The sequence below is a fragment of the Bufo gargarizans genome, chromosome 8 (genome assembly GCF_014858855.1).
Source record: "Bufo gargarizans isolate SCDJY-AF-19 chromosome 8, ASM1485885v1, whole genome shotgun sequence".
Taxonomy (NCBI): Eukaryota; Metazoa; Chordata; class Amphibia; order Anura; family Bufonidae; genus Bufo; species Bufo gargarizans.
Genome location: NC_058087.1, coordinates 50,619,116 through 50,633,136, shown reverse-complemented (window position 1 = coordinate 50,633,136; position 14,021 = coordinate 50,619,116). Strand labels below are relative to the sequence as shown.

Sequence of the window (14,021 nt, the reverse complement as noted above, 5' to 3'; positions counted from 1 at the left end):
TATGTGACACCTAATTATCCAAGACTTGGGAGACAAATACATCAGGTTGCACTGTGAATGCACTATATTTTTTATTAAAAATACACATCTTACCTTATTTTATCGCTGTTTCCTGCTAAAGGTTATGAATAAGCGTACATTGCTAGCGCCCAAGGTGTGGTTGCAGTGTCGGACTGGGGTGCCTTGGGCCCACCAGTGGAATTGATTCTGGGGGCCCAACGTACAGCTACAATAAATGCAGTGGCGTAGCGTGGGTTGCCAGCACCCGGGGGAAGCCAAGTATTGCGCCCATGTGTGGCCAGATAATGTAGTAGATATCACTTGCAGTCCTATGTAACACCACAGATAACACAGTAATAACTCTCTCCGTACAGATAATGTAATAGATATCACCTGCAGTCCTATGTAACACCACAGATAACACAGTGATAACTCTCTGTGTACAGATAATGTAGTAGATGGGTGTGAGGCCCCAGATTTCAGAACACAGTGTGACCTGGAGCCTGGGGCAGAATGCAGCAGGGTGGGGCAAATTCTATACCCACCCTCCCATCACTACAGAACATACAGGGTAATACAGCACACATACCTCTTACATCCAGTGACGTTTCTTTGATGTAGATGTTCTCTTTCCTCATCTTCTCCCTTCAGACCAGACCACCATGTTTCAGCCATTTCTTGTCTCTGCAGTTTGACAAAAAAAAATCTTAGTTTACTACTTTTCCATCATCCTCCCATTTTCTGGACAAATCATCCTACCACCCCCAATACTGTGCCGCTGTGCTCCCCAATATTATACTGCAGAAACAGATAAGTCCCCTGATAATACTAGTACCACACAGATAATACCCCCTTCAATAATTATTGGCACACAGTGCCCAAAAATAACTACGCCCAGCAAATAGTGTCCCTGACACTAATAGTGTAAACATAACGTCCTCCAAAAATAATTGTGGTAAGCTGATACTATGCCAAGGTGCCCCCACAATAATAGTGCTTCCAAAAGTCCCACCAATAGGAATAATTCTCTGCTAGAGCACACATGGTAGTAATAGTGCTCCTACAGGGCCCCCAACATGTCCCCACTGTGCCCCAGAAGTAATAATGCTCAAATAATGCCCATACTAGTAATCATGTTCCCCAGGAAATTGGCATGGGGGGTGGCATTTAAATTTTTGCCTCAGGCAGCACAAAGGCTATGTGCTTCCATGCCCCTGGACAAAAAGCACTGAGGGAAGGGGGCCCAAGCTGAACTCATGCACCAGGGCCCATGAGCCTTTAGCTACGCTCCTGAGAACCCATATCATTTATGCTATGAATTCTGCAACAAAATACAAACAATTTAGTGCAGATTTTGCTACTGTGGATTTCCAGCCAGGGGTTGATTGGCCATAGACCTTGTAGGGAAATTCCCCGGTGGGCCGATGCCCAGTGTGCCAACTAAGCCCTCTTCACAGCCAGCCAGTGGTTGGGGATGTATTTTGTGCTGCTGTGCAGTATTTTGTGATGGCTGGTGGAATTTGGCTCTGTTGGGGTGGTATAATGTGCCACAATATGGTATTGTTAGGCCCTGCCTTCCATCAGTTTGACCCGACTACAAAATGGGGCCACTTTTAGTTTTTTTTCCAGGGCCACTTTAAGTTCCCAGTCCACCCCTGTTTCCAGCAGATAGATAAGTCCACAACATATACGTTTTGTCTAAGGGTAACATAAGGGTATGTTCACATTGGAAATATCCAAGTATTTTGCCTGTGGAACTCAAAAAGCCGAGGCACAGCCCTGGGTTTCTTCAGCAGGTCCTTCCATGTTTTACACCTTGATTAGCCACATAGATTGATGATAATCAGTGTGTTGCCTCCCGCCATGGTCTCCACACGCTTTCTGGTGCAGAAATCACTTGCCGAATAGGGCAGGACACATTCTTTTTGGCAGACAGATTTGAGGCATTCTTTTACATTGATTCCAAAGTGGTTTCCATGCATCAAAGCAAGCCCTAAAAGTGGGCCCATTCACACAACTGTATATATGAGTCTGCTTCCTTTCCACAATTTTCGGAGCGGATGCAGACCCATTAATTTCCTTCCGAGGTCCCGCAAAAAACATATCCCAATATGCATTTCTATTATAGGGCTGGCCATTCTGTTCCGTAAAATGCAGAAACAAATTATAAGGTCGTCTGAATGAGCTCTTAGTCTGTTACTAGGTGTATTGTAGAAAAATGCACAGAATTGTGAGCCAAGCAGAGAGGGATAAGGAAGAAGAGAGTTGTTTTACATAAGTATATGCATAAATTAGCTAATAGCTCCGCCGAAAATGCCGGTGCTATATAAATAGTGACTAATAAAATAAATATAGGAAATTAGGTATACGGCTACAGCTTTTCAAAAGAATGCATGAAAGGACCTAGATTCAATGACATCATATTTTCCATCATAGTATTTACTTTAGTGCTGATATTTTTGTTAGAGTAAAGATAATAATAATTACATTATTAAATTATATATTTAATTCATTGAAAAGAAATAGTATATTAATCAATGTGACGTTTACTAGTAAGATAATATGAGGTGAAAGCACCGGCTACGTTCCCTTTTTGAAACAGGGGTTATTAACCTTTAGTCGATGAGATAATTCCTTGCAGATATGGATAATTGAAAACTCTGCCATATTAAAATAAGCAGTGCTCTAATTAAATGTATGCAGTACTGAACATGAACCATATATCTATATGATCACACGTGGTATCTATCTTTCCAATCATCCGTGCTTTCCGAGCATGAACTTATGAACCCTTATTACTTTTCACTTATCAACTTGAGAGAACGTGACTTGTCACCCATCTGGCATATTTTTCTCAATTATATCAGTAATATGTGGGAGGGGGAAATCAGGACATTGGTACTTAGCCAACATCAGACACATGACTACTATAATATTCTATAGAAATAAGATTCTTATTAGATTTCCTTAGTGATTCCATATTATTGAATTCACCAATTCACCATTTACTGATACTTTTCACATACTGCCTTAGTAGGGCTCAGTTAAAAGGTTTGTTTGATTTAGAAAATCCATTAGGGGAGAAGCGTACTCTTTTCAGGATCCTCATCTCTTAGCTCTGGAGGACTCAACAGGTTTGTACCTTACACAGACAGTCCACTGATTTCAGTGACAATCCTGCAATATTTAATTTCTTCTGTGATGACACTGCAAGGGATTTGAACACTCACTTCTAGGTTCTCCTTACTGATTACATCTGATTGTGGGGAGTCCAAACTTGTGATCCATTTATCTTCAGGGGACCATTCTAACAAATAATGATTTCCAAAGCAGAGAAGCCCCTTAAATGAAATCACCTTTGCATAACATAACTGGTAAGAGACATATAGGTCTACGTATCACACAACCTTTCCTTTGATTCATCTGTGGTGATTAGTAATTAACACAGTAAAAGATAAATGTGTTATATTAAAAATTGTCTTCAACTCTTTAGGAGGAAGAACCAGGTTGGAAAATGAACCCAAGTAAATTTCTGCCAGACGTATCGTCGGCAACCAACACTTATGAAGGTGAGTCTTGTAATAAAAAGTGAAAATTTAAAACTGTTTGTACAATGTATAATATATTTTGGGACTGATCCAGACAACATTTGTGGTAAGAGTTCTGCCAGTTCTAGTGAAGCTCGAAAACCATAAATGGATAAAACGTAAAGTTCAGCCTTTGCATTGTCCATCAACTCTCAATGTCTGCTTCACTTGCAGGTGTTTGGAAAAATCGGAACGAGTCTTGGAATCTCCATCAGACACATGATTCTGAGCTCATCAAAGAAGATAAGAGGAAGGAAGTAGAAGAAGAGATAAGGATACAGGTTTGGCTGCAATAAATGGCCATAGAAGTCCTCCTTAACTAATTTTCCCATACTTGAATCACTATGACAGAGATATTTGAATAGCCCACTTATGAAAATATCAGCAGATTGCTGATTGTTATGAGTGCGACTGATACCTAAAAAAGATTACATTAAAATTCACCTTTTTTTTTATATTCTTATAAGGTGGATGAGCTGATGAGACAAGAACTCCAAAACTTGAAACTGGCCGTAGACCGAGATAAAAACAAAAAGAAAAAAGGGAAGAAAGGAGGGAAGGTGAGTAAGAGGATTATGGCTACTGTAGTTCTGAGACAGGCAGACATTTAAATTGTTAATTGTATAGAAGAAAGCTTAATGCCAATTCCATAGAGTATTATGGAGATTAAAAAGAGATTATGCCTACCTGGACTTTAAAAAAAATCCACTTTGCCATGGTGACTAAAATGTCAGAAAGTGCTTGTCTTCTCTCTGTTCTTAATCTTTTGAAGACTATAAATAAGAGGCCCTATGCAGTTTATGTGATGACAATTACTAGAACCAGTTCCCAAATATATAGTTAAAGCTATGATTCTATATATACATAAGTAGAAATAGAAACTGTAGGTAGAAGACAATTAAAGATATAATAAAATATGTCAACAGCAGCTATCCTGCTTGTCCATGGTTTCAGTCAGTATTTATTTTAGGTAGGGTACTGGCAAACAGGTATCTCCCAAAGACGGAGAACCATCTTGCTAGTGCCACCTTGTGGTGGTGGTTCCCTATGAGTCAAAATCTGACCCTTTAACTAAGCCTTGGGATATGACAAGGGAATACTGCCAAGCCAAATATCCATCTATAGACTGCTATTTTGGGGTGCTTGCCCCTCATCAGTATAGAGTAGGATTCTGGATGGCTTTATGGATATTTGACTTGGCAATATATCCTTGTCATGTCCCAAGGCTTAGTTAAAAAGTTGGATTTTGACTCATAGGGAGCCACTTCCACAAGGTGGCTCTAGCGAGATGGTTGTCATTCTTTGGGAGATACCTCTTTGCATATTGCCAGTATTAATCAAAGCTCAAGCTTCCCCATAAATGTGAAGTTCCAGATAATTATTAGCAGGAGCGGACTGGGAAGTTAAAGTGGCCCTGGAAAAAATACTAAAAGTGGCCCCGTTTTGTAGTCTGGTCCAAACTGATGGAAGGCAGAGCCAGCAATACCATATTGTGGCACATTATACCACCCCAACAGAGCCAGATACCACAGTCCATCATAAAATACTGCCAGCAGAAACAAAATACATCCCTGTGAGGAAGGCCCAGGCCCATACTATACTGAGATATGCAGAAAGGCTCAGCCCATGATCTGAAACCACAGGCTTCGTTGGTTGAAAACTATATCAGGAAGTACCAACCTTGCTGATCGAAAGTCGTTTGTTACAAAGTTGGCTCCTAACTTATGGTCATGGCTTCAAGGTTTTACATTAATATATTTATCTGCAGATTATCTAGAAGATAAGTGCTGTGTAAACACCAACTTATAATAATGTATATAATAATATGTGCAAAAACAGGCAGCAAACCTAAAAGTAAAAAACTAAATAACATGTATATGAAAGAGGACCTGTAATGATCTGGAAAGTAAAATGACTTATATGCCAAGATTTCAAATACAATGGAGGATTGATTGAAATAGAGAGTGTCTCATCATATAGGTAAGCTGCCTCTTCAATAAGTCCTCCTTGGCCCACTGGTTGTGGCTGCTTCAGGGTCAGCTTGTCCACTTCTGATGCCACATCGGAATCTGTGAGATCCGCCTGTGCATTGCTCTGATGCTGTCTGATGAGCAAAGAGCGGCTCTGTATCGCTTTAGATATAGGGTCTGAATTTACATACAGCACGCCAGAGTGAAATGGGGGCATAACTGGTCAATGGGGACACAGAGTAAAATGCAATGATTGGGGACTAGTAGGAATCTTGCCATATAAGCCATTTTCATTTTAAACATTTAATACAGGTCCTCTTTAAAGAGGGCCTTTTACTACTCCTGACATTCCTGTTTTAATAGCTTCATGCATTCCCCATGTAATAACCATTCTGGAGCATCTATTGTTATGTCTCTATGTTGTGCCATTCCTTTATTATTTCTACTAGAAGTTATGAATGAATTGCTATTAGCCTTCAGTAAGGGTACAGGGGGGAGGTAACCAGTTGGGGGTGTGTACCTGTACTTTTCCACGCCCAACTGGTTCCCTCCCCTCTGTACCCTTACTGAAGGCTAATAGCAATTCATTCATAACTTCTAGTAGAAATAATAAAGGAATCGCACAACATAGAGACATAAGAATAGATGCTCCAGAATTGTCAGTACGTGCTAAATGCATGGCGCTATTAAAATAGGCATGTCAGGAGCGGTGAAAGGTCCTCTTTAAAACCACCTCCGGACCGCCTAACGCACATGTGCGTTCCGGAGGTGGCAGCGCTGCGCACAGTCACGCATATACGCGTCATCTCGCGAGACGCGAGATGACGCGAATATGCGCATGCGCAGTTCGCGCCGGCATTTCGTTCAGGAGTATTTCGTCAGCAACCTGCCAGCCGTGATCATTGGCTGGCAGGTTGCTGATTTTTAAAAAATCCAATCAAAGTGCCAGATAGCAGATCATATTTGTAAATATGATCTGTTATATGGCTGCCTGCTCCTCTGCTGGTTCTTTTCGTCAGTTGGATCCAGCAGAGGAGCAGGCTTCACAGTGAGTACACCAAACACTACACTATAGCCCCTGATCACCCCCCTGAACCCCAATTAACCCTTTGATCACCCCTGTCAATCACAAGTGAAAAGAAAAAAGTGATCAGTGCAAACTGTCACTTTTTTTTTTCACTGTTATTGACCGTTAGGTTTTAGGTATAGTTTAGGTCCCTTGGTTAGGTAGTTAGCGATCAGTTAGCGCCCAGCCCACCGCACCGCAGTCCGTTATTCGCTGATTAGCGTATCGCTAATCAGCATTTGTACTTTTATAGTATCTGGAAGTGATCAAAACTGATCACGGTCAGATCTATAATTGTATTAGTGTCACTTTAGTTCGCCCTCCACCCAAAACGCAGTGTTTGCCCGATCAGGCCTGATCGGTCGCCCACACGTGCGTTCGCCCACACCCGCCCCACCGCAGTGACAACATTTTTTTTTGATCACTGCACATTCACTTTACACGCACTGCGGCGATAAAAAAATCAGTTTTGATATTTTTTATTAACCGCAGCGGCCTCCGGTACTTCGCTAGCCTCCCCTTTGTAAGACAGGCTTGCTTTTTTTTTCTTGGGTAGTCTCAGGGAATACCCCTAAATTTAGTTGCCCACATGTCTAACAGGGGGTATTCCTCTGAAGAGGCCTACAGGCTTCTGACCCAGTCGGATGAGGAGTGGGAACCCTCATCTGATGAATCCAGCGGGTCAGAATACGAACCTGTAGAAAGCAGTGGCTCTCTGACCCAAAGTTCGGACGAGGAGGCTGAGGTCCCTGATACCACCAGGCGTACCCGGCCCCGTGTCGCTAGACCGCAGGTTGCGCATGATCCGCTTCAAGAGCAGCAGAGTGGGGCTGGTGCTGTCGGATTACGTGGTGAGGCATACACCAGCAGCCCAGCCCTCCCTGGACCTAGTACCAGCACTGCCGTACAACCTGGTGAAGTAGCGAGCACCAGAAGGGCAGTTGAAGCTGGTACGGTGGCACGTGCAGTAGTGACCCCGTCGCAGCCACCGCAAAGACGTGCCCGTAGAGCCCCTAGAATCCCAGAGGTGCTGGCAAACCCTGATTGGCAGTCCCCAACTTCAGCCGCACCTGTAGTTTTCCCTTTCACTGCCCAGTCTGGAGTTCGGGTTGAGATGGCTCAGATCGGTTCGGCCCTGGGATTTTTTGAGCTGTTCTTGACTGCGGAGCTTTTAGACATAGTTGTGGCCGAAACAAACAGGTATGCCACACAATTTATCACCGCTAACCCGGGAAGCTTTTATGCCCAGCCTTTCCGGTGGAAACCAGTCCAAGTTTCCGAACTTAAAACTTTTCTGGGCCTCCTCCTCAACATGGGCCTGACAAAAAAGCATGAATTGCGGTCATATTGGTCCACGAACCCGATTCATCACATGCCCATGTTCTCTGCTGCCATGTCCAAGGCACGTTTTGAGGCCATCCTGCGGTTCCTGCACTTTAGTGACAACACCGCCTCCCGTCCCAGGGGCCACCCTGCTTTTGACCGGCTCCACAAAATTCGGCCCCTCATAGACCATTTCAACCAGAAATTTGCAGATATTTATACCCCAGAGCAAAACATCTGCATAGACGAGTCCCTGATACATTTTACCGGGCGCCTTGGCTTCAAACAATACATCCCAAGCAAGAGCGCCCGGTATGGGGTCAAATTGTATAAGCTCTGTGAAAGGGCCACAGGCTATACCCACAAATTTCGGGTCTATGAGGGAAAAGATCAGACCCTGGAGCCGGTCGGTTGCCCTGACTACCTGGGGAGCAGTGGGAAGACAGTTTGGGACTTGGTGTCACCCTTATTCGGCAAGGGGTACCATCTTTATGTGGACAATTTTTACACAAGTGTGGCCCTCTTTAGGCATTTGTTTCTAGAACGGATTGGCGCCTGTGGTACCGCGCGAACTAGTCGCGCGGGCTTCCCCCAACGGCTCGTTACCACCCGTCTTGCAAGGGGACAGAGGGCCGCACTGTGTAACGAAGAACTGCTCGCGGTGAAATGGAGAGACAAGCGTGACGTTTACATGCTCTCCTCCATTCACGCAGACACGACAATACAAATTGAGCGAGCAACCCGTGTCATTGAAAAGCCCCTCTCAGTCCACGACTATAACCTCCACATGGGAGGGGTCGACTTCAATGACCAGATGTTGTCTCCGTATTTAGTTTCCCGACGCACCAGACGCTGGTATAAGAATGTGTCTGTATATTTAATTCAATTGGCTCTGTACAATAGTTTTGTTCTCTACAGTAAGGCTGGGAGAACTGGATCCTTCCTCAAATTTCAGGAAGAGATCATCGAGAACCTCCTGTATCCAGGAGGTTCCGTGGCCCCAACCACCAGTGTAGTTAGCCATTTCCCCAATGTCGTTCCTGGTACCTCAACCCAACAGTCACCCCGAAAAAGATGTCGTGTCTGTAGCAGGAGTGGAATAAGGCGTGACACCCGCTATTTCTGTCCTGACTGTCCGGACCACCCTGCCCTATGCTTTCGAGAGTGTTTCCGGAAGTACCACTCACAGGTACACTATTAGCATAGGGATCATCTCACCAGGACAGGCACACAGGGCTATTAGGGCCCATTCACTCACTGCTGCTGCAAACGTCTCCTTTCACATGGGACAAAGTGCATAACGCACTTCGCCACATCTTTGGGCGATTTGCGCTTTGCACATTGACCCATGGGGAAGGAGAGGTTTGTTCTATAAAGGTAAAAAAAAACAAAAAAAAAAAAACACACCAGTAAGCAAACACGTTAATGTTCAGTTAAAAAAGTTAAAGTTTATATGTTCTGTTGCAAAGTTAATATAATTATTGCGTTGCGGCCTGGTTTTTTCTTTTTTTTTTTTTTTTCTTTTTTTACCTTCCAGGTGGACCAACCGATTGACTAGCTGCAGCACCGATGTGCATTCTGACAGAAGCATTGCGCTGCTGTCAGATTACACGCAAGTCGGTGTATGCGGCGCTGCAAGACGGGATTTTCTCCTCTGCAGTGACAGATACGTTTGCCGAGGCATACGAGCTGAGGAGGAGGCGGCGTTCCTATGCTTTGGCAAACACTTTGTATATATATATATAAAAAAAAAAAAAAAAATCCCGGCAATGATTTATTCATCCACATCGATTGATGTGAATGGAGAAATCTGGTTTGCCAGGGCATACGAGCTAAGTGGGTATGGATGTAGGGCGGAGCTCCTATGTCCTGGCAGACGCCTTTCCCCTCCATTTTTTTTTTTTGGCAGAGATTTTTTCATCCACATTGATCGATGCGAATGAAGAAATCTGTGCCGTTCATTTTTTTCTTTCAGCCCAGAGGCTGAACGGAAAAAAAAATCTCATTACCTGTATGCTCAATATAAGGAGAATAGCAGAAACTCCTAATGCTGGCCATACATGTAATGATTGCGGAGACCCTCAAATGCCAGGGCAGTACAAACACCCCACAACTGACCCCATTTTGGAAAGAAGACACCCCAAGGTATTTGCTGAGGGGCATATTGAGTCCATGAAAGATTTAAATTTTTGTCCTAAGTTAGCGGAAAGTGAGACTTTGTGAGAAAAAAAAAAAAAATCAATTTCCGCTATGAACTTGCCAGAATTTTTTATTTTTTGTCGCAAGTTAGTGGAATATGAGACTTTGTAAGGAAAAAAGAGAAAAAAAAAAAAATCATCATTTTCCGCTAACTTGTGACAAAAAATAAAAAATTCTAGGAACTCGCAGTGCCCCTCACGGAATACCTTGGGGTGTCTTCTTTCCAAAATGGGGTCACTTGTGGCGTAGTTATACTGCCCTGGCAATTTAGGGGCCCAAATGTGTGAGAAGTACCTTGCAATCAAAATGTGTAAAAAATGGCCTGCAAAATCTGAAAGGTGCACTTTGGAATATGTGCCCCTTTGCCCACCTTGGCAGCAAAAAAGTGTGACACATCTGGTATCGCCGTACTCAGGAGAAGTTGGGGAATGTGTTTTGGGGTGTCATTTTACATATACCCATGCTGGATGAGAGAAATATCTTGGCAAAAGACAACTTTTCCCATTTTTTTTATACAAAGTTGGCATTTGACCAAGATATTTTTCTCACCCAGCATGGGTATATGTAAAATGACACCCCAAAACACATTCCCCAACTTCTCCTGAGTACGGCGATACCAGATGTGTCACACTTTTTTGCTGCCAAGGTGGGCAAAGGGGCACATATTCCAAAGTGCACCTTTCGGATTTCACCGGTCATTTTTTACAGATTTTGATTGCAAAGTACTTCTCACACATATGGGCCCCTAAATTGCCAGGGCAGTATAACTACGCCACAAGTGACCCCATTTTGGAAAGAAGACACCCCAAGGTATTCCGTGAGGGGCATGGCGAGTTCCTAGAATTTTTTATTTTTTGTTGCAAGTTAGTGGAATATGAGACTTTGTAAGAAAAAAAAAAAAAAAAAAATCATCATCATTTTCCGCTAACTTGTGACAAAAAATAAAAAGTTCTATGAACTCACTATGCCCATCAGCGAATACCTTAGGGTGTCTACTTTCCGAAATGGGGTCATTTGTGGGGGTTTTCTACTGTTTGGGCATTGTAGAACCTCAGGAATCATGACAGGTGCTCAGAAATTCAGAGCTGTTTCAAAAAGCGGAAATTCACATTTTTGTACCATAGTTTGTAAATGCTATAACTTTTACCCAAACCATTTTTTTTTTTTGCCCAAACATTTTTTTTTTATCAAAGACATGTAGAACAATAAATTTGGCGAAAAATTTATATATGGATGTCGTTTTTTTTGCAAAATTTTACAGCTGAAAGTGAAAAATGTAATTTTTTTGCAAAAAAATCGTTACATTTTGATTAATAACAAAAAAAGTAAAAATGCCAGCAGCAATGAAATACCGCCAAATGAAAGCTCTATTAGTGAGAAGAAAAGGAGGTAAAATTCATTTGTATGGTAAGTTGTATGACCGAGCGATAAACGGTGAAAGTAGTGTAGTGCCGAAGTGTAAAAAGTGCTCTGGTCATGAAGGGGGTTTCACCTAGCGGGGCTGAAGTGGTTAAATGTACTTATTCATAAATGCTAATATGTAGTTTCTGTGGATGTCATTACAATAAAGGTGAAGACCATTTCTTGCTTTGCAAAACTTTATACAGGTAGCACTTGACACACCCTTAGACCTGTTGATATGGCAATAACATGGCAGCATTTTCGTGTCTGTATTAGGGGGAATTCACACGACCGTATTTGCAGTCCACATCTGATCCTAATTTTCTGCAGGGTGGATGCAGACCCATTCATTTCAATGGGGCTGCAAACGATACTGACAGCACACCACGTTCTGTCCGCATCCGTATGCCCATTCTGCGGCCCTGCAAAAAAAGTAGAACATGTCTTATTCTTGTCCATTTTGCGGATAGGAATAGTCATTCCTAACAAAGGGCGGGACGTGCTGAGCCACAAAATGCGGAATGCACATGGTTGTGTTTTGTGGATCTGCAATTTGCAGGCCGCAAAACGGATACAGTCGTGTGAATGCTCCCTTGCCACAACAACCCTTGGTTCCCACCTGAACTGAACTTTACCACAAGGTTCTCTGGTACCTCCACCAGGGTTTCAACTGTTTTAGGCTACTTTCACACTGGCGTTTCTGGGTCCTCTTGTGAGATCTGTTTCAGGGCTCTCACAAGCAGCCCAAAGCGGATCAGTTAAGCCCCAATGCATTCAGAATTTTAGTGTCCGCCTGGCGATGCGGAGCCAAACGTATCCGTCCTGACTTACAATGTAAGTCAATAGGGACGGATCCGTTTTACACTGACACAATATGGTGCAATTGAAAACGGATCCGTTTTGACCTAGACTTTTTTTTATGAATAATGCAAACTGATCCGTTATAAACGCATACAAGCGTTTGCATTATTGGTGCGGATCCGTCTGTGCAGATACAAGACGGATCCGCACCAAACGCGAGTGCGAAAGTAGCCTTAGATGAAATATTGATGGCTTTATTATTGTCATGTCAAACCGGCCTTATACACACAATGCACTAAATACCGACCGTGTTCCTTATGATTATTGTGTAAATGCATAGGTTATATTTGTATGTCTAACTTTAGAAAAAGAAAAAAGGGAAGAAAAGCGGAAAAAGAAAGAAAAAGAAGGAAAAGGACTTAACACCAGATAGGTATGTGGATAAAAAATATACTTTATTTCACCTTGTGACCAACAACACCCAACCGCCTGACTCCAGATTGGGCATGCAGGGCTTAATGTGTATGAAGCTGTGACGTGGTACATATGATGGTGTATTATAGTGCAGAATAGGACAGAGGACTGTACAGGACAGAATAGTCTGCTCTGCTTTTTGCTATATAGGGAGGCACCGCAAAAAAGAAAGTGGTAGCGTAATGATAGGTAGGGCTCCCTGAGGTGAGTCCACCAGTGGTCAAACATTTATCACCTATTCTGTGAATATGTGATAATCTATATATATAAAGAAGGACGTATATATGTGTATGTTCCACGATCACTCAAAAACACAACCAGCGATTTCAACAAAACTTGGTATACACATCCCTTGATGCCTGGAAGGAAATCTTGTGGGGTCACAGCTCACTAGCACGTACCGTTCCTGAGATATTCCCAAAAAATGAAAATATGGCACATCACATGACCTACATTAGCCAATAGAAGCCTGCAGGTCTTTCTCTTCATATCCCAACTGCCATACATACAGTCACATGTCCCTTATCAGCCAATAGAAGCTTGCAGGGCCACGCCCCCAATTTGGTTAGGCCACGTCCCCTCCCACTCCGCAGCCGAGAGGGATTGAAAAAATGAGGGTAAAAATCCATTTCTGTCAGCTGCAGGGGTGGGAGTGAGGGTGACTTTCTCCCTGCAGCTCACGCTCGGACAGCACAGTTGTCAAGGAACCATGAACCAGACGTACAACAAGAGATACGTGGAAATAAGAAGGCTTTATTGCAAATCAAGCTGTAAGCAAAAGTCCAAACGGATGGCTAAAACCGGAGCAGGGTCTTGCGAAGCCAGGGGTCAGGAACCAGAGGGGTAGTCAGACGAAGCCAGGATCAGGAACCAGAAGGGTAGTCAGACGAAGCCAGGATCAGGAACCAGCGGGGTAGTCAGACGAGGCCAGGATCAGGAACCAGAAGCAGCAGCAGTCTTAGAAGCATGTGCACACAGGAGGACCAAGCAAGGAACTGAAGCCACAGACCTCCTATATATATGAGCTAGGCATCCAGCTCCTCCCAGTGGGAAGGAGAAGCCGCAGGGTGGGAGGCTACAAGAAACCCAGAAACCAAGATGGCCGCCAGCACATGTCAAACGAAGGAGAACAGCAGAAGGTAAGACCATGACAACAGTGCTGCTGTCTGAGAGTGAGCTGTTCAAAAGGACATCCCTGCG

At 43.3% G+C, this 14,021-nt stretch overlaps 1 protein-coding gene across 3 annotated transcripts in view; it reads left to right on the top strand.

The window, feature by feature from the left end:
* Window positions 1-14,021, top strand: part of IQCA1 (IQ motif containing with AAA domain 1) — a 292,578-nt gene that overhangs the window by 242,477 nt on the left and 36,080 nt on the right. For all 3 annotated transcript variants that reach the window (XM_044303985.1, XM_044303984.1, XM_044303987.1), the window contains 4 exons: window positions 3,494-3,569; window positions 3,762-3,868; window positions 4,055-4,147; window positions 12,713-12,780. In XM_044303985.1, the coding sequence (XP_044159920.1) occupies window positions 3,494-3,569; window positions 3,762-3,868; window positions 4,055-4,147; window positions 12,713-12,780 (344 nt within the window). The remainder of the gene's footprint in view (window positions 1-3,493; window positions 3,570-3,761; window positions 3,869-4,054; window positions 4,148-12,712; window positions 12,781-14,021) is intronic.